The 20,605-nt window shown below is 40.1% G+C and overlaps 2 protein-coding genes and 3 pseudogenes across 6 annotated transcripts in view; 4 read left to right on the top strand and 1 right to left on the bottom strand.

Moving 5' to 3' along the window:
* Nucleotides 1–857: 857 nt before the first annotated feature.
* PTTG1 (PTTG1 regulator of sister chromatid separation, securin) lies at nt 858–19,165 on the bottom strand. Of its 4 annotated transcripts, none has more exons than XM_077137579.1 (6): nt 19,084–19,165; nt 5,820–5,921; nt 4,905–5,089; nt 3,280–3,373; nt 1,793–1,951; nt 858–1,018 (listed from the first exon to the last, which is right to left on the bottom strand). In XM_077137579.1, exons 2-6 carry the CDS (start codon nt 5,908–5,910, stop codon nt 939–941), a joined length of 609 nt encoding a protein of 202 aa, XP_076993694.1. In that variant the 5' UTR covers nt 5,911–5,921; nt 19,084–19,165; the 3' UTR covers nt 858–938. The 4 variants fall into 4 exon arrangements, with proteins under 4 accessions (XP_076993694.1, XP_076993692.1, XP_076993691.1 ...); XM_077137577.1 differs by lacking the exon at nt 19,084–19,165 and adding an exon at nt 6,332–6,423; XM_077137576.1 differs by lacking the exon at nt 19,084–19,165 and adding an exon at nt 6,308–6,371.
* Nucleotides 7,734–8,267, top strand: LOC143664331 (mitochondrial inner membrane protease subunit 1 pseudogene; annotated as a pseudogene).
* LOC143664066 (NHP2-like protein 1 pseudogene) lies at nt 8,730–9,145 on the top strand (annotated as a pseudogene).
* The window catches only part of LOC143664330 (transcription factor Dp-1 pseudogene), a 6,123-nt pseudogene continuing 3,943 nt past the window's right edge, over nt 18,426–20,605 (top strand).
* The window catches only part of SLU7 (spliceosome associated SLU7), a 16,801-nt gene continuing 15,432 nt past the window's right edge, over nt 19,237–20,605 (top strand). The window contains exons 1-2 of one of the 2 annotated variants that reach the window (XM_077137575.1): nt 19,237–19,374; nt 20,100–20,196. The gene's annotated coding sequence lies outside the window, so the exon portion shown is untranslated. The remainder of the gene's footprint in view (nt 19,375–20,099; nt 20,197–20,605) is intronic. The other variant, XM_077137574.1, reaches the window with a different exon arrangement.

Raw genomic sequence — 20,605 nt, 5'->3', positions numbered from 1 at the left:
GTGTGTGCGCGTGTGTGTGGTAATGAAAATGTTCTAAAATTGATTGTGGTGATAAATGCACAATTATGTGATGAAACTGTGAGCCACTGACTGTATACTTCAGATGGATTCTATGGAGTATGAATGTATCTCAATAAAATTGTATTTAAAAAAAAACAAAACAGAAAACAGCTGACACTCCATTGCCAGTCTAGCAAGTGCTGGAAATAAGGGCCTACTATTCCAAGTTCTGCTTTTCTACAAGAAGCTCCAAAACCAGAAGTACATGATGAACCTTGGGAATTTCAAATCACAGCAGTGAGGTTTTTTTCACCCCCAATATCATCTACCCCCTTACCCCCACACCCCAAGAAAGAAAATCTTGTTTGTTATCTGATGCTTTGATTCCAATCTCAAATTTGATCACAGGTAAGCAACTAAATAGTTTTCTATATGTAAAGACTGAATCTTACTGTCAGTAAACCGTGTGCTATGATCTTCAAAGAATCAAATGGAAGATCCTAGGAGGTTGAGTTCTCAGGAGATTTAGAGCCTTTCAAATTCTGATTACTGAATGCTGAGTATTAAAGTCATTAGAACTTGCAATAAAGAATGCCTAGCAATAGATTCTTAATGAGCTAGAAGTACCTCTTCTAATTAAGAGTTCTAATAAATGTCACTAGTTAATGGCCACAAAAAGGCAATAAAGAACACACGTTTCAGGGGAAACAGTGGCAGTTTCTAAAATAAGCTGTTAAAATGAACCAAAAGGTTTTAAAGATAAATTTGTACAAGTCAGTCTCCTGTCAGATTGTAGATTTTTGTCTGTTAAACACTACAGTTTTCATGCTGTTTTAAATAAAAACAAAGAACACCAATTGTAACATTAGGGAAAGTTTAATCAAGAATTGCTTTATTGATACAAAAGAATATACACAAACTATAAGACGCTAAGAAATTTAAATATCTAAGTCATAGCAAACAGGTGGCAATTCAACATCCAGGGTCGACAGAATGCTTGAAGGAGACTGCAACACAGCTAGAAAACAGGAATTTCTTATTGAGTTTCTGTAAATCCTTGAGTCATTATCCATATCATCATAGACATTATTGTCACTTTTAATCATGAATTCACGTTTTTCCCTTGGTCTAACAGGTCCCTATCCCATACCCCCAACCCCACCCCCGCCCCCCATCGCCATTACACTTCTTGAAATGTAGTTGTGGTCCTAGAATTGACCTTTGTTAAGAAATAAGTCTTAGAAGTATTTGAACCTCTATTTCTTTTAGAGACCCAAGAAGAAGCTGACAGTCTCACTAATGTAACTTATAAAAATAATACAAGCTATCCCATCAAGCCAGACATGAGCAAATATAAGACATTCTAATGATGACTTGTAGCCAGTAGTTTAAATCAAGACTTCAAATCTTCTGTAATTAGAATGTATTGTCATTCTCTGGCATGGCACATATGGTCTCTTGATCTTATATTAACTCTGATAAAACTTGGAATTCTCATTCCAAGCAAGTTTACTTATACTTCAAATTATAGCCTAAGAAGCTATATGTCAAATTTATCTCATTTTGCTCTAAGACTGCTCAGATTCCAGAATGACTTAATTTTATCCAGGCATTAAAGACTAAAATGTGATCATAATTAAGAATAGTTTCCATTAATCTAAAATCTTATCCCTATAGTTCAAAGGATAGAAGTTATCGATATGGTAGTCTTCTGCACAACTCTGTACCCACAGTAATGGAAGTGTTATGAAACAAGTTGTTTGCAGGCTTTTGAGAGTACTTGTTCACTTACCAGGTTCCCACATCAGAGATGGCATCTTCATGGGGGAGGGCGGACCCAGCTCTAATAGCTTTTCAAGTTCCCTTTCCTCATCGAGGATCATGAGGGGCACTCCATTCAAAGGAAGGTGTGCAATTTGGTGCTCTTCAGGCAGGTCAAAACTCTCAAAATCTGTCATAAAAAGAAAGCATTTTGTTAGGGAAACAATTTCTACTCTAGTCAGAGGACTTCTGGGGGCTGAAATTCTTTCAGTGAACAGGCCCAAGACATAAAAACTATTTTCATAGTAATACCTTTTTCACTGAAGATGGTACAAAAGCAGTGGAGGGGTAAAATGTTGGTACCTTGGCACAAATCAAGGCAGTAGCAATAAACTATATCAGTAGTTGTATTCTTTACCAACAAGCACTTGCAGTAAAAATGCTAGTTTCACTAAGTGACACTTCATACAGCAAAAAGTATTAATTTCATTAGCTCTCAACCCTAGAGAATTGTTTTTTTTTAATATTGTGTGATAAAAAATGACAAGTATGCGGAAAGCACTTCTGCATTCTCAAGTACAATAGTCATCTCAAAGAAAAAGGCCACAGAACACTCAGCACCTTATAGGACCCTACCTGATCTGCCCCCTACCCCTTCACCTGTAACATTCTTCACTTTGGATGGCTTTCAGTTTCCCAGAACCACTTTGATCCTTTATTCTACCTCAGGACTTGGCACACATTTTTACCTAGAATGCTCATGCCTTGCCCCTTTCTTCTTTAAGTAGCTATTTCCTCATGTCTTCAAGGCTCAATTTCATACCACTTTCTGAGACAAACCTTCCCCATTCTTACAGGTTAGGTTCAGCTCCCCAAATAGGACCTGTTTTTCTATTTCCTCAAACTCAGAGCAAGATGATTTGTGCACTATTTTGAGTTTTCCTCCAAATTATGGGCTCCCTCAGGGTAGGGAATCTCTGTCTTGTTAAACACTATCTCCATCCAAAATCTAAGAGTAACTGGCATACAGTAGTTTCTGATCATATGTTTGCTGAATAAATTAATGCTTGAAAAGCTGGATCTGTGATAGGAAACATTTTAGAAACACATTGCAGGTTAAAGGAATAAAAACACACTTCCACTGGCTAATCAGAGAAATACTTAACCTACTTAAGTACTCTCAGGTATTGCTCAACTTGAAGTTCACTTTCTAAAATTCTTGCTAGAAAGACTATCAAAATTTAAACTTGTTTAATGTTAGTGAACACATCACTCCCTAAGAGTAAGTTTTTTGGGACAGGAATAGTGCCCTGTACATCTTTACTCCTATTTCCCCCCTGGCCTAAAATGATACCTTGCAAATAATTCCACCAAGAGTATTTGTTCAATGCAAACCATATTCAGACAGTCTTTCACTACAGTTTCGGACCATATGTCACTCAAACCAAATTATAGCTAAATTGAATTCTAAGAGAAACTCAAGGCCAAAATTACTTGTGCAATACCAAAGGATACTACCTAGAGGATTGAAGGGAAAAAATTTTTCTATTTCTGGATAGATGTCATCTGAAGCAGGAACAGAGCTTTTTGCTTTAACAGTCTTCTCAGTCATCTAAAACAACCCAAGAAAATAAGAATTAATGAGAGTGGAAGCCTTGTCAACTGATTAATACAGTAAATTGCAGGGCCTTTCCAAAATTTGTGATTACTCTACCATATTTTAAAGTTTGTTCATTTCATGCTGACTTCGAAGAGTTCATAATCCTTAGTTTTCATGTTTACAAATATATTTCAGCAAGCAATTCCCATAACACAACTCAAAAGTCCAAAATTAAAGTATAAGCACCTGTCAGTGTAACTGATCAAGAATGCAGAGCATAGTTAATTCAGAGCTAATCAGCTCAATTATTCAACCTAACAGAGGAGAAAATGAGCATGAGTCAACCCAGAAGAGCAGCTAATCCTAAAAGCCATTTTTGGAAGTGTGAATTTCAACTAGCATTATCTTATTTCCTTGGGTTAATATTAAAAACAAGTCTGCGTGGCGGGCCGCGGTGGCTCAGCGGGCAGGAATGCTTGCCTGCCGTGCCGGAGGACCCCGGTTCGATTCCCGGCCCCAGCCCATGTAAAAAACAAACAAACAAAATATAATAAAACAAGAAAATGTTTAAAAATGTTTCCCTTTCTTCCTCCTTTCCTTCCTTCCATCCTTCCTTCCTTCTCTGTCTTTCCTTCCTTTCCTCCCTCTCTCTTAAAAAAAAAAAAAAAAAAAAAAAAAAAACACAAGTCTGCGGTCTCTACATACACACACTAAGTAAGACAGTCAAGGGCTTTAGAGTCCACCGTGGGTAATTTCCTACTCTGGAATTAGCAGCCAGACAGTCCTTTAGAGCAGTAGGCCAAAACAGGGGCCAAGGTTCTTGACTTACACATGCATAAATGTAGAGGAAATCCCTACTATAGGGATTCTCACACTCCAACCCTCTGTGTAACACTCTCATTATTTTTGCCATATTTTTGTAATACCTGTAGTCAGCATTTTCTTTGTCAACTCACTTTTTAAAAAAAGACACCTTTTAGCATTGTCCTAAGCCATATCATAAGTCACAGAGCTGATATAAAGTACTAATTGGTTTTTTGTTTCTCATATGCATCAGATAAAGTGTTAAGACACGTATCAGCTTTAGTCATCTTTCACAGCATTGTCCTCTCAGTCTGGATACACTGACCTGTAGCTCACACATACACTATAAACTGTCATCCAACAAGTTGATGCTTGCACTGGAAAGTGAGGAAAATAATGGTAGCATCTGCACTATAATACTAACAATGCATGTGACCTCTTGCAAGGTGCCACCCTTTTCAGCATTTGCTTATTTGTAAGCAGATGCTACCAATCAATCTACTGCAAGATACTAATTAACAGCAGGTGCAAAAAAACATTCACTAACTGCTTCCAATCAAGAAGTGCAGAGAGAAAATCCACGATGACCACATGATTCCCCTGTTAATCGACATTTGCTAGCCTATGTTTCCTTCTACTCACAGAGAATCCAGGTTGGATGCCAATTGTCATTTAAAAAAAGGGGGGGGGATCAAAAGCACTGAACTGTTTAAACAGTGCCTTTATGGTCAATACTAACCTTTTTGGCAGAGAAGTTTGGCTGTTTTTGTTTGAGGGGTCCATTAGTCTTTACTGATTTTTCTGTAGCTCTGTTGACAGTTCCCAAAGCCTTTCTGGCAGCCTTAGGTAAAGCTGGTGGAGCATCAAATACTTTGCCAACATGTGGTGTTGAAACATGAGATCTCCCATCTAAGGCTTTGACTGCTGAAAAGTATTACAGTAAGATTAGTGAGGCAGCCAACAACTGCACAACCAAAAAGTCGACTGTGCACAAAACTGTGTCCTAATCCAGCCCCCATTTTTTGGCAGTGGCATGGCCATAATTTGCCCAATAGCACTTTCATTCAGTACTCTCTTAAATTATCCAACTAACACATTGAACATGAAAATGGGACCCATATCCTGAAGCATATGACAAAGTGGATGAACCTTGAAGACATAATCCTCAGCTAAATAAATCAGACACAAAATGATAGATACTGTATAATCTCGATATTATGACTCTGGTGACAAAGTCAAGGCTTAGGAGAATGGAATGAGTTGCTCTGAATAATAGGCCAAGAAGCGGTCAGCACCCAGACCAAAAGTCAATACAACTTCCTCTGATACTTTGCTCTAGTCTGATAAGGAGGAAGAATTTGGGGACAGATGGGGAATGTGGTACTCTCCTGCCCACACTACCCTCCCTCTTTCCCCCATCTCTCTCCCTCTTTTCTCCCTCCCTCTTTTTGTTTCTCTTTTGCCTCTATTTCTGTTTCTTCCCTCCTTCTTTTCCTAAAAATAAAATTTAAAATGGGGACCCATAACAAGCTCCCTGTAAAAAGAATGCTCAGCAGACTGACTCTAACAGCCGACAAAGTGCACTAAATGCTTCCCCAGAATAATTAAAACACAATTAATTCACGATCGCTGTGATTGCAGCCTGCATACTTACAAAGCCCAGGCCCCAGCTTCAGCCCATCCTTAGGAGCCACACGGGTGCCTGGTTCTCCATTTTCCTTATCAACAAAGATCAGAGTAGCCATGCTGGATTACTCTAGGTACGAGAAAGTCATTATTAGACCCTGGGGGGTGGGGTGGGGGGGTACGGAAGGCAAGGGAAAGCCGAGTATAGTCTAAACCTCTCTACCCTGTGAGCGTCCAGAGGCGCAGAGAAGTCCGTACTTGAGCCAAAAGGCTCAAAAACCAGCCTTTAAAGCGTCAAGCCTGAGTGGGGGGCTCAAAATTCATGGGAAAAGCGGGAGGTTTGGAGCCAACGCGGCCCCTGACGCCCTTCAGAGGAGACCCGCCGAGAGTCCCGGGCGAAGTCCAAGGACACTGCTTGGCCAGGCCCAGCGCACCGACACCCCGGTTAAACCCCAACCGTACTCCGCCCCGCCTCGCCCAAGAGACCGCCCGCCCGCCCGGCCACGACGCAGCTACCTGAAGCTCAACCGCCAAACTCACCCACAGCCTCGCCGACAGCGGCCGCTCCAGGATTGGAGTTTAAACCGCAAGGCGCGCTTCTATTGGCTCGTCTGGGGCGGGGCGGGGGCGGGGTCTCCCAGGAAGAACCAATGCGGGACGCATACGCTCCCTCGGCCCCGCCCCGAAAACGCTTTCTCTCGTCGGTTTGCGTCTTGCTCCCGGAATAAAACCAAAAACCTAGGATTGTGACTATCCCAAAACCCTGAGAGGTGTTTTTGCCGTCCATAACATTTGAGCTGGTTGGACTGAGTCCCTGACACGATAAGGCTATTGACTGCTTTACGAACGTTTTTGTCTTTTAATTAACGCTGCAGAAATTATTGAAAATGAATAGAAGCGCTGAATTATGAAATACTGTAGAAATTTGGCAGGTTTGAGGTAAAAGTATGCAGGTCATCTAAAAACCCAACCCCTTCCATACAAATAACCACTGTCAATATATGGGTGTATTTCTCTCCAGCTTTTCTTCTATATAAGATTAAATTCATTTAGTATGCACAATTCTTATTCTATTTGAGTTTATTCCTAGGTCAGTGATTTTGCATATTTTTGAAAACATTTTATGACGATATGATAATCAGTGGGATTATGTACCACAATGTATTTAATCAGTTCCCTCCTGCCTGACATTAAGATGTTTCCAAAAAGATCCTGAAAAGTCCTCAAAATTGCAGAGCCATAAGGGACACTTGCGCCAGCGGTTGGTGGTACAGTCTCAACAAGGAATAAAATAGCAAAATTTCATGTGGCCTAGAAAATCCTGCATGATCCAATAGTCCTTGCCTCACCTTCCACTTTATCCCATGACCTCTTCCCCTTAGGCCTTCATTCCTTTCCTCAAAACCTCCAAATTCTTTTTAACCTCATAATCTCTGCATAGATCATTCTGCCTGCCTGGAGACTTGCAAGGAGTTTTTTTCAGAAACAAAAGCTAAATTTCCAGACTTTTGTGGGCCCCGGTGAGAATGGCACATCTAAATCTTGGGTTAGGGTGGTTCGGGTCTTTTGGACCAGAGGGATACTGAAACTAAGGTTATTTTTTTCTGGAGGCCCTGCAACTACCCCATCAGATGTACTGTAGCTCAGACCCATGGTGACATGCCTTTCAGGCATTTGGAAAAGATGGGATGGAAAGGAACTTTGGTGATCATTTTGATGTCTGCTAGATTTAGTACCAGTACTGATAATGGGATTATCAGTAATAGAGTTACTTCAGAAAAAGCCATCTGGCACTATAATTGGCAGTAACTGAGAAGTACTCCTGTCCATCTCTTGGATGTCATTCATGAAGCTTAAAGCAATTTCTACCCTGCTATCTGTGATTAATTTTATTAAAAATAAAAACAAAAAATCAAGCCAGTAATGGCTGCCAACTCTGCTTCATGGTGTTCTGGGAAAAACTTTCCACTTATTGGCTATACTATACAGCATGGCTGTGTAACTCGTACTTGAAATACATCCGTAGCGGTGTGTTTTCATGTGTTCTGGAACATCAGTGGAGCCTACAATTAAAAATTCTGATATTGTCTGGTAGAAAATCTCAGTCAACGTTTTTATGGCATCCAAAGAGGTGACACTGTGATTGCAAAATGCCCAGGTGATCCAATATCAAATATTTATAAAAGAAATTGGTTTGGAAAGAGACAAAATCCTCACTAATAATCCATCAGATTTTTTTTTTAAGTCATAGTTATGTGCCAAGGGTTTATGTTTGCTTAGAAGGTGATAATCAACAGAATTCTACAGATTCCAGATACTACAGACTTATTCCTTATGGATTATTAAGAAAACATAGCTTCTTGCAGTTAGGCCTCTGAGTAGTTTTGTATTTTCTTGTGATAGCCCCAGTGGCCACAGATTTTCTGATGATTTAGCAAGCATTTATTCTTTTGACTCGATTATTGTCTCCTGTTGAAGTGAATTATTACTGTCATTGAATGCATGTATTAACCAATAAACTATTTGCTATCGAAAAGAAAAAGGAAAGTTCCCAAGAGAAGTGGAGAATGGAGATTATAGCTAATAATATAGAAAAGGGGAAAGAGGATGACTTTCCTTGGCTCTAGAACCAAGGCTAAATGAAGGTCATTGGTGGAACTTAACTTTAGAGGATGCAAAGATAGAAGTGTGTCACCTCAGAGCCAGTTTCTTGCTTCTCCTTTTTTTTAAATGCAATTCCATTGAGATATATTATATATTCACATACCATACAATCATCCAAACTGCCCAACCAGTGGTTCACAGCATCATCATACAGCCACGCATTTGTCATCACAATCGACTTCTGAACATTTTCATTACTCTAAAAAAAGTTAAAACAAGAATAAAAGTGAAAACAAAAGTAAAGGAGGAGAAGCGAGACTGCAGGATTACAGCCATGACTGAAGCTGATGTCAACCGGAAAGCCTTTCCCACCTCACCAAGTAACCACTGGACCTTGTTCAGCAACATGTAACTACAAGCAGCTTTGTAAAGGAGCCAATGAGGCTACTGAAACCCCCAACAGAGGCATCTCTGAGTTCATCATGATGACTGCACATGCTGAACCCCTGAAGATCATCCTGTACCTCCCACTGCTGTGTGAGGATAAGAATGTATTCTATGTGTTTGTGTGCTCCAAGCAGGCCCTGGGATGGGCCTGTGGGGTCTCCAGGCCTGTCATTGCCGGCTCTGTCACCATCAAAGAAGGCTCACAGCTGAAACAGCAGATCCAGTCCATTCAGGAACTCTGTGGCCTCTGCCACATTCTCCCAGCTGACTGTCCCCCCTGGGTAGTCTAGCATATATTATCTGTTCTGGCATGTAGTGTTTTCAGCTACTTTTTATTATTATAAAATTGTAGTTTCTGGATTGTTAGATTGTTTTTTGTTTTGTTCTACAGTATTTTTACTCCCCCTCCCCAATCTTCTTATTCTCTCTTTTGAAAATGATCCAATACCCAATAGAAGAAGTAGAGTCGTGGCCACTTTCACAGGCAGGGAAGAGCCAAGACAGAGATCTGGTTCAAGCTATCATCCTCTGGCTTCCTGGATCCCTACTGTTTGCGAGCATACAAGAGGGCATAATGAAAGGAAACATTGTCTACTTTGTGTCCCTGTGCCTGGCATGCAGAATTATTCCAAAAATGTTTAAACAATCAAAGGGTTTCCTTTGCTTTCTAGGGGATTCTGGGTCATTTAGAGAGGAAATGTGTTCTGCGAGGTTGTTAGGTGTATGTCCAACCATAGTTAATAATGTAACTCCACTGTTTGTTTCTGGTAATGTGATGTTATGTTCTGTCACCAAGCTCCGCTTCTGCCCCCGAGGGTGGCAGGGCAGCAGCATACCAAAGAGATGTGCTGTAGGATTCCAGAAGCAGCCAGGCAAGTGGGGCAGTTGGCCTAGGCCTTAATGGAGTCAAGAGTGACAAAGGAAAAGAAGGTCAGCTGGTGTTAGGATTAAGGATTCTGGGAAGGTCATAGAGACCTGGTTGGAACATGCAGCAGAGATTATTAAGTCCAAGGCAACATCCCCTGTTCTGTGAATGAGGATTTCTTCACTGGTCACTTTGTACCAGCTCTGAGAGCCCTCACCTCTGCTTCCTGCCACTGTGGGTCAGGTGTATACTTAATCACATCAGAAGACAGTGCTAATGTTCTCATTCATTTTTGTGGGCCTTTATAATAAAGTAATATATTCATATTCTATTTTTTTTTAAAAAGTAAAAAAGAACACCCAAAACATCCCATTAACCCCACCCCCACCACCCCTAATTATCTATTCATTCCTTGTCTTTTTTTTCTTACTCATCTGTCCATATACTGGATAAAGGGAGTATCAGTCACAAGGTTTTCACAATTACAAGGTCACAGTGTAAAAGCCATATAATTACATAATCATCTTCAAGAATCAAGGCTGGGAATAGGCTGAGCCCCCAGTCTTGGGTTTGTTCATATGAAACATAACCCCACAAAGGATAGTTTAAGCCTACTTAAAATTAGGCCTAAGGGTCACCCCCAAGAGAACTTCTTTTGTTGCTCAGATGTGGCCTCTCTCTCCAGCCAAAACAGCAAGCAAACTCACTGCGTCCTCCCACCTCCACCCACACACCCCCATCTACGTGGGACATGACTCCCAGGGGTGTGGACCATCCTGGCAACATAGGACAGAAATCCTGAATGAGCTGAGACTCAGCATCAAGGCTAGGCAGAGCACTGACTTCCATTTCCTGACTGGTTGCCATCTAGAAAAATCCTCTCCTGTTTGTTAGCCAGTAACTCTCAGAATTAAAAGAAGCCCCTGATCATTGCTACCTCACCTTGAGAGTTGGGGATGGGCAGTCAGTTCCAACAAACTACAAGGCCCTGGCTGTTCTATCAAATTCTTGAGTGTTGTATGGTCAGCACCCTAACAAACACCTTCCTACGGTGGGCTTCAGCGGTAACTCATGCCCACAATTGGACCCAATGTTGGTTCTAAACCAGCTTGCCTTCTTCAGGCACTTGCAGCCTGTGGACAGGACCCCTGCGAACTGGACTGCATGAAACAACCTGCTGGCCTGGCAGAATTTGACACATCAGAAAATCTGGAAAAGAATCTTCTCATTTAAGACTAAAATTCAACTACCATCCTATAACAAGACCAGGGCTTACATTTCCTCCTTTGTATGGGAACAGGTAAATAAGTCCCATTCTGTATTCAGTACCCTATCACTGCACAGGAGGTTGGATGTGAGGACAGTCCCATGTCCTTGCTACCTAATATAACTTTTTACCTCATACTCCTAGTAATTAGGAAACGGTTAAAGCTAGATATAGAATAAAATGTACTCCCTGGTGGTATTATCCTTCAGCTATTCTTGCACCAGATGTAGCTGCAACAGTTATTGAAATACGTGGCAGTTTTCATCACCCACACTGCCCTGATCATTCATACAATGTTTCACAAGTCTTCAATCATATGCAAGAGCCCAAACATAATGCTGATCAATTATCAGTAAACCCCTTGTATAAATGGTTTAATTACCTTTCTTGGTCACAGTGGCATCTCTTTGCAATGTTGTTATCTCTGTGTGTGGGCCTCTTAGTGTTCTGCTGTCTCTTATACTGTTGTTGTGGAATATGGATGCAATGTCTATCCTATAGTCAACCTCGTCTGCTCTGAGGTAGCAGACTGTGGGGACCCAGGCCCGGGATTCCCCTCCATATTGAAAGCAGGTCACTGCATGTAGCCGCCTACATGACCGAGACAGACACTGAAGGTCACCAGACGTCCTCAGAGGGGAAAGAATGTACAAATGGTATCATAAACAAGGAATTGAAACTTCCCTCCCCTGATCACTGCTGATCATAAACCTCCAAACCCCTGTGTCTGAGACTCCGTTGTAACACTCTGTGAAAATCTGACCTAAACCCTTATAAGCCACCCTCTGGCATTCCCAGACTTTTGCATAGCACTAATTTCCATTTCCTGATCAGTCACCATTCAGAAAAATCCTCTCCTCTTCCTAAGTCCTAATTAAATTCATATCTAACTCCAAAAAGAAAAAGAATCAAGGTTATTGGATTATTGTTCAACAGTTTCAGGTATTTCCCTCTAGCTACTCCAATACCCCCAAACTGAAAAGGGATATCTATATATTGCATAAGCATAACCTCCAGAAAGACTTTCAACTCTATTTGAAATCTGTCAGTTACTGAAACTTTATTTTGTTTCATTTCTCTTCCCTCTTTTGGTCAAAAAGGCTTTCTCACTCCTATGATGCCAGGACCAGGCTTGTCCCCTGTTCCATGTTGCCAGGGAGATTTATACCCCTGGCAGTCATGTCCCACATAGTGGGGAGGGCAGTGGGTTCACCTGTGGAATTGGCTTAGCGAGAGAAGACCAATTTCTTAACATCTAAATCTCAGTTTCCTCATCTTTAAAATGGGATAGTAATAGAACCCACGTTGTAGTATTCTTACGCGGATTAAATAAGAGAGTATATGTAAAGTGTTTATTACATTGCCTAGTATATAGTAAGCCCTTAAATGTTAGCTACTATTACTTGTCCAAGGGAAAACTTCAACCATCCCCATCCCTCAAGGAAGGACAAGTAGAAGAAAAAAGGGATAACTGGGTTGCTACTATTTCCCCGCACACATTTTTCCACATTTAATTATTTCATTGACATCTTGAAGGTATGCAGAAGGCAAGAGGTTCAAAATAATTACAGACCTGAGTACATGCTTGTGTATGCATAAAACCTCTGAATATGAAACTGTAACAGTGGTTGCTTTGGGGAGGAGAACAGAAGAATTGCAGAGTAAGCTACTGAGAAATTTACTTTTCAGTTTGTACCATTTTGCACTTCTAATTTTTTATTCCATGTATCTATTACCCAATCAAAAATTAACATTCCAAAATATTTTTTAATAAAAAACAAAGAGGCGAGGCAAGATAATACTGAGATGAACTTTGCCATTGTTTTGGAAATCAGAAGGTAAATATTTTTTTCAGCTAGTCTTTTAAAATTCTGCTTAGTGTCTATTTTGGTCTGCTAAAACTGACGAAATGCAATATACCAGAAATGGACTGGCTTTTAACAATGGGGATTTATTAGCCTACAAACTTACAGTTCTAAGGCCATGATAATATCCAAGCTAAGGAATCAACAAGATGATACCTTCTCGGAAGACCAGAGGAGCAAGCTTGGACTCCTCTGTCAGACAGAAAGGCACATGGTGACATACGCTGGTCCTTCTCTCCCGGGTTTCGTTGCTTCCAGCTTCTCGCTTCAGTGGCTTCCTCTCTCAGCTTCTGTGGGAGTGCTCTTGTCTCTCAGCTTCTCTGAGGATTTTTCCGCGAGCTTCTGTGAGTGTTCTATGTATTATTTATCTTCTTATAAAGGATTCTGGTAAGAGGATTAAGACCCACTTTGAATAAGGTGGTTCACATCTCAAATGAAATAACCTAATAAAAAGGGGTCCCAAGCAGACTTCCGGAAAAGATGGCGGCTTAGTAAGACGCGCGGGTCTTAGTTCCTCCTCCAGAAAAGCAACTAAAGAAACAAACAATACGAAACAGCTCCCGGAGTCACGATAGAGACCAAAAAGACAGCGTACCCCATTCTGGAACAGCTGACAGGCAGGGAGAATCTGCTGCGGTGAGATACCCGAGGGACGCGCGTTTTCCCGGCCGGGGCGGCTGGCGACTGGGGTCCCCTCCACGCACGTGGCTCCCCAGTCTGACTGGGAATGTTGGATAGCGGGGCCCTCCCGTCACGCTTGGCGTTTCGGGCCAGCTGGGCAATTAGGACCGGCACTCTCCCAAGCCGCGGCGGCCAGCGACCCCCGCCTCCACGCTCGGTTTCCCGGGCCGACTGCCATGCAGACAGACGAGCGCCACGAGCGCCACCTACTGGGCAGGAAAAGAAAAACAGAGCCCAGAGATTTCACAGAAAAAGCTTTCAACCAGCTGGGTCCCACACCCAGGGAAATCTGATCAAATGCCCAGACACCAGCAGAAAATAATGGATGACGCTCGGAAAATTGAAGATATGGCCCAGTCAAAGGAACAAACCAATAGTTCAAATGAGATACAGGAGCTGAGACGACTAATGCCGAATATACGAACAGAAATGGAAAAACTCTTCAAAAACCAAATCAATAAATTGAGGGAGGACATGAAGAAGACATGGGCTGAACAAAAAGAAGAAATAGAAAATCTGAAAAAACAAATCACAGAACTTATGGGAGTGAAGGACAAAGAAGAAAAAATGGAAAAAACAATGGATACCTACAATGGTAGATCTAAAGAGACAGAAGCTACAATTAGTGAACTGGAGGATGGAACATCTGAATCCCAAAAAGAAACAGAAACTATAGGGAAAAGAATGGAAAAACTTGAGCAGGGGATCAGGGAACTGAATGACAATATGAAGCGCACAAATATACGTGTTGTGGGTGTCCCAGAAGGAGAAGAGAAGGGAAAAGGAGGAGAAAAACTAATGGAAGAAATTTTCACTGAAAATTTCCCAACTCTTATGAAAGACCTAAATTTGCAGATCCAAGAAGTGCAGCGCACCCCAAAGAGAATAGACCCAAATAGGCGTTCTCCAAGACACTTACTAGTTAGAATGTCAGAGGTCAAAGAGAAAGAGAGGATCTTGAAAGCAGCAAGAGAAAAACAATCTGTCACATACAAGGGAAACCCAATAAGACTATGTATAGATTTCTCAGCAGAAACCATGGAAGCTAGAAGACAGTGGGATGATATATTTAAATTACTAAAAGAGAAAAACTGCCAACCAAGACTCCTATATCCAGCAAAATTGTCCTTCAAAAATGAAGGAGAAATTAAAACATTTATAGACAAAAAGTCACTGAGAGAATTTGTGACCAAGAGACCAGCTCTGCAAGAAATACTAAAGGGAGCACTAGAGTCAGATACGAAAAGACAGAAGAGACAGGTATGGAGTAAAGTGTAGAAAGAAGGAAAATCAGATATGATATATATAATACAAAAGCCAAAATGGTAGAGGAAAATATTATCCAAACAGTAATAATACTAAAAGTTAATGGACTGAATTTCCCAATCAAAAGACATAGAATGGCAGAATGGATTACGACCCAGCAATACCACTGCTAGGTATCTACTCAAAGGACTTAAGGGCAAAGACACAGATGGACATTTGCACACCAGTGTTTATAGCAGCATTATCTACAATTGCAAAGAGATGGAAACAGCCAAAATGTTCATCAACAGACGAGTGGCCAAACAAACTGTGGCGTATACCTACAATGGAATATTATGCAGCTTTAAGACAGACTAAACTTATGAAGCATGTAATAACATGGATGGACCTAGAGAACATTATGCTGAGTGAGTCTAGCCCAAAACTAAAGGACAAATACTGTAAGGTCCCACTGATGTGAACCGACATTCAAGAATCAGCTTGGAATATATCATTGGTAACAGAGACCAGCAGGAGTTAGAAACAGGGTAAGATAATGGGTAATTGGAGCTGAAGGGATACAGACTGTGCAACAGGACTAGATACAAAAACTCAAAAATGGACAGCACAATAATACCTAAGTGTAATGTAACTAGGTTGGAACACTGAATGAAGCTGCACCTGAAATATGGTTTTTTGTTTGTTTGTTTGTGTGTTTGTATCTTTTGTTTTTGTTTTTTTTCTTTTTCCTTTATATATATATATATATATAAGTATTATTATTTTAATTCTCTTCTCTATATTAACATTCTGTATCTTTTTCTGTTGTTTTGCTAGTTCTTTTCCTAAATCGATGCAAATGTACTAAGAAATGATGATCATACATCTATGTGATGATACTAAGAATTACTGAGTGCATGTGTAGAATGGAATGATTTCTAAATGTTGTGTTAATTTCTTTTCTTTTTTTTGATTAATAAAAAAAATTAAAAAAAAAAATACCCTAAAAGCACAAGGATCAAGGGTTGTATTAAAAAAAAAAAAAAAAAAAAAAGGGGTCCCACCTACATTAGGTCTACACCCATAGGAATGGATCAAAAGAACATGATCTTTTCTGGGGTACATAACAGCTTAAAGCAAATACAGTGTTAGTAGGAGTAAATGAGTTGGTCCAAGAACTCAGCCTGGTTCAATGACCAGGCTGATCTAGGGAAAGTCACGTGAGCTCTCCAAAGTAAAAGGATATGAGTCACTAACCTTTTAGAAAGGTGGAAAGGAAGCTCATCTGAAAGTGGAATTTGTTTCTCAGGTAAAATAAGAAGGAATTTTATTCTTTTTTCTTGACATTAAAGGTATGGATTGTTGTACTTGGGTATCAAGCCATTATTTCTATGGCCCAAATTATTTCTTCCTTAGTAAGAGACATTAGAAGCTTAAAAAGAAAGAAGACCACCAAAATCTTCAATTATTGAGAAATTAGGTCAGGAAAATCATATTTAAAATATCAAGACATTTTTTCAAGGAAAGAAATTCCTTGATTAGTTTTTTATTACAAAATTAGCGCATGTGTTGTATGAATAAGATTCATAAGGGATAAAGCTTCACATGGGGTGAAAGGTGATAGAGGAGATATTTTAATTCGTTCTTTAAAATTTCCTTCTTTATTTGGGTGGATGTGTTTTCAATCTTTTCACTTTGTCATATGCACTCTTCAAAAATAAGTTTTCCCTCTTCCCTCTAAATGTCTATGAATCCTCAAATTGAAATAAATGTGATAATAATTTGGCATTTCATTTAAGAATGGAAGGTTTGAGGAAAAACTGAGCAAGACAATAATTTGAAACTTTGACAGGCATCAGAATCAGCCCTGGTGCTTATTAAAAATGCAGACCTGTGGGCATCACCTCCAGGGACTCAGATTAAATAGTTTGGATTAGGAGAATGGGCCAGATAACTGCGTGTTTCTGAGGGCGACAGGTAAATCTAATGAACACTGAAACGTGAGTTTCACGGAACTGCATAAAAGTATATATGTGTTCTACTAGGTCTCAATATATAGAGCATAAGTAATGACTTTAAAAGGGTAAATGGGGTGCATGGCTGGTTCAGTGACAGAATGCTCCTCTGACAGGCTGGAGACCCCAGATGGATTCCCTGCCCATGTGCCAGAAAAATAAAAATTAAAAGGGTAAATAGGCTATTTAATTTATAGCCTTTATCTTCCACCAAATGAAACAAAGCAACCTCAAGGATGGGTTGCCTCCCACTCCCTAGAGGACACGGATTCTCCCACTTAACAGCATACTTCTTCAGAGAGTTGAGAGAACGTGACCTCTAATCCTATATAACACCACTGATAATTCTAGGATTGTTTTCTAAATGCAAAATTAAGAAAACGCTGGTACTTTTAATTTTTCTACCTCAAAGGAGTACAAAGAAATCAAATCTAATTTTACTTTTCTTTTTCCCCTTTCTAACAAGTATGCTACAAAAAGCATTTCTAAAGGGTAAATTGATCATGGAACTGGCAAATATAAAGACCTTCTTAACCTGTTCCCCATGGAGATATAAGGGAACTGAATATTGTCTCTGACTCGAAGAAAAGAAAAATTATTATAATTATTACGGGATATAGAGGTTTTTCCCCCAGCCACTTTTGTGACCACTAAGATCTAAAATGAAAAGATAATGATGTTTAAAAAGGCAAAGGTTCTTGTGAAGTTTATGTATGTAGCAGAGAAGCTTAGGCCATCTATAGGCATGACTAAGAGTCACCTCCAGAGGACCTCTTTTATTGCCCAGATGTGGCCTCACTCTCTATAAGCCCAACTCTGCAAATGAATTCATTGCTCTCCTCTCCTCCCTATGTGGGACATGACATCCAAGGGTGAAAGTCTCCCTGGCAGTGTGGGAGATGACTCCTAGGATCAACAACGCCATCCTGATTATTGGCAGGGAAAGAGATGTAACAAATAAGGTATCAGTGGCTGAGAGAGTTCAAATGGAGTTGAGAGGCTACTCTGGAGGTCACTTTTACACAAGATTCAGATGGACGTTGCTACTTATCATAACTTGCCAACCCCCAACCAAAACCATTCCAGCCAATCCTAAAGAACACCTAGGGCAATATATAAGATTCTACAAAGGTTCCATGCTATGGAACTATGGAACTGTGGCTTTTCAGCAACCTACAACCTCCAGATGGGTCCTGGAACCTAGAAAGGCCTGCCTCTCCAGAACATCAGGTAGTTCCCTCTCCCTACTCCATATTACTGACACCCTCTTCCAACATGAAAAAGTTAGAATGGGCATAGCCCAAATAACCCCAAAGAGTGGAAGAGAAAGATCAAAGGTGATGGTGGAGTTATACAGAGAAGGCAGGATTTAACAAATGAGTACAATTGCTGAATCATTATATTGATATTTCTTTTAGTCTCCAGTATCTTAGAGCAACTAGATGTAAAAACTTCAAATTGTGGAATTGTAACCCCTACCAAACTCTGAAATCTGTTCTACAACTAATTGTTGGCGCTGTGTTTTTATATCTATTGCTTTTTGTATATATGCTATTTTTCAAAAAAAAAGAAAAAGTCGATTGTGATGATAAAGATGTTCCTTCTAGCCTCCAATGTTCTGGAGCAGCTAGAAGTAAAATCTGAGATGGCGGTAGCTCATGACAAACTCTGGGATCTGTCCTGTAACTACTTATTGAAGAGTACTTTGAAAACTATTGCTTTTTACATTCTTTGCTTTATATATATATTATACAATAAAAAAGTTTTAAAGGCAAGGGTAGGTGACAGAATTATGTTCCCAATGTCTTCACCAAAACTAAACAGAAAGGGATAGCTTTTTTTATTTGGAAATATGTATTTATTTAGCAGAAAGGTGAAAAAAAAATAACAAAGTTAGGTCTAGAGAATGCAAATCAGAATGCAAAATTAAGGTGGAAAAATGTAAGTATGGATAGATCACATAGCAATGCTTCAGTTACTCTGTTATGTTAGTGATTAAGAATGGACTGATTATTCCCTAACTGCAGGACTAAGGTCAGGCCAGAATGCTATCTATTATAACACCGGATATCTGACTTACATTTTACACATGTAATAAATTATTTGAATAATTTATTTTAGTGTCCTCACTTGGTATGATGTATTCTCAAGGACAGAAGGGGCACTGTTTTCACCACTTCTTCAGCATCTAATACAGCACCTGGCAACTAATTAACACTGATTTTAACTGCCTGTTTTACTGAATTCGCCAGTAACTTCCCCATTCATTCCAATGCTCTCGATATTAAACAAATTTCTTTTACCTCCCTTTCAGCTTTAAAACTGCGCGATTCTAAAAATAACGGGACTCGCAGGATTGACGTTACACCAGCTCTTATCTCGGGTATCGCGCGACAGTCGCAGCACATGATATCGCGACATTCCCTGGAAACCGCCTTAGACACAAACGTTTGTTAGTGCGCATGTGTTGGTCTTCCGGAAGATGCCGCAGTGGCTGCTGGGTGGAGGCGGAGAGTCCGGAAGTAAACATTGAATGAGTGGCGTCGTTTATTTCGGGTGTTTTCAGGGTCAGCTGCCGCCGAGGGACTAGTTAAGTAAGTAGACTGAGAACTTGGGGGTTTTAGACTGTGGCATCTCGGAAAATGGGTCGAATGCTCCTAGTTCTTAGATATAACCTCTTGACGAAGGATTAACGCCAGATTGTAGGGTGAGTGAGGGCCGGGAATTGAGAAGGAAGCTACTGTTTTATGTTTTGTTTGTTTTTTTTTTGTGTGTGTGTGTGTGTGTGTGTGCCCAACCGACCAGGCCTGGGCCTCTTTCATATAGCCGGGAAAACAGAGAGAGTCTCTCCTTTGTCCCTACTAATGGTGGGGACGGCATTAGCTCAGTCTCCTGTACTGCCAGAGGAGATACGGGGGAGGAACTGCCTCATCCAGTACTTAAAGTGACTTGTTCTCCAGAATTTCTTTGCGCTTTAGGTTTCTCATCTAAGTGAGTATAATAATAGCAGCCGCATCACTGAACTGTTACAGAGATTAAAAGAAATATTATCTGTATAGCGCGAAACAGTGTCTTAACGGTAAGCACTCAATAAATGGGAGCTATTGTTATTATTAATTGGGCAAAGTAATTTTTAGAACTCTCACTCCACAACCTAAGAATCAAATGAATATAACTTGATGACTACAATACTTAATTCAGTTTTAATTTTTAATATCGCAGGCCTAGAAGTCTTAAGTAGAGTGTATAGCATAATGGTTCTGAGAACTAACTTTGGAGTCAGTCAGTCATAGTGTTGTTTTTTTCTGTCTCTTACTAGCTTGTGGAAGAGTGTGTTAATCTCTCAGATCCTGTTTCTTCGCAAGATTAAAATGGAATTAATCATACCTACTTAATGGAATTTTTGTAAAGATTAGGTGAGATAATGCATGGTAAACTCAATTGGTACCTGTCATAATGAAGATTAAATATCCCATTATCTTCCTCCACCTCATAATATACTTAGGCCACCATTAGTTCATTTATTCCAGAAGCATTTATGGAGGTTTTTCTATAGGCCAGACACAAAAGAACACCCTGTTTTCAGGTATCATAGACTTCTAGCTATTGAGCATTTCCCATTGAGAAAGAGCCTGTGTAAAGATCATGTGGCTAGAGGGAGCATGATGTGTTAGAGAACTACAAGGTTAGTGTAGTTTTTAGAGAAGGAACAGGATAGTTGTAATGATGAGGTTAGAAGAGGCAGGGGCCAGACTATGAGTATTGTATACAAGAATTAAAGATGTTGGATTTTAGAGTAAATATAAGAAGCCACTGTGCAATATG

This window comes from Tamandua tetradactyla, chromosome 20 (assembly GCF_023851605.1).
Source record: "Tamandua tetradactyla isolate mTamTet1 chromosome 20, mTamTet1.pri, whole genome shotgun sequence".
Taxonomy (NCBI): domain Eukaryota; kingdom Metazoa; phylum Chordata; class Mammalia; order Pilosa; family Myrmecophagidae; genus Tamandua; species Tamandua tetradactyla.
This window is presented reverse-complemented; position numbering and strand designations above follow the sequence as displayed.

What these genes read in the sequence shown, in the direction of transcription:
- PTTG1 (XM_077137579.1), bottom strand. Translation starts at nt 5,910, where the DNA reads ATGGCTACTCTGATCTTTGTTGATAAGGAAAATGGAGAACCAGGCACC. An exon ending in GAAGCTGGGGCCTGGGCTTT is followed by an intron (nt 5,090 to 5,819) that starts GTAAGTATGCAG and finishes AATACTTTTCAG; the next exon opens with CAGTCAAAGCCTTAGATGGG. An exon ending in ATCTCTGATGTGGGAACCTG is followed by an intron (nt 1,019 to 1,792) that starts GTAAGTGAACAA and finishes CCTGTTTTCTAG; the next exon opens with CTGTGTTGCAGTCTCCTTCA.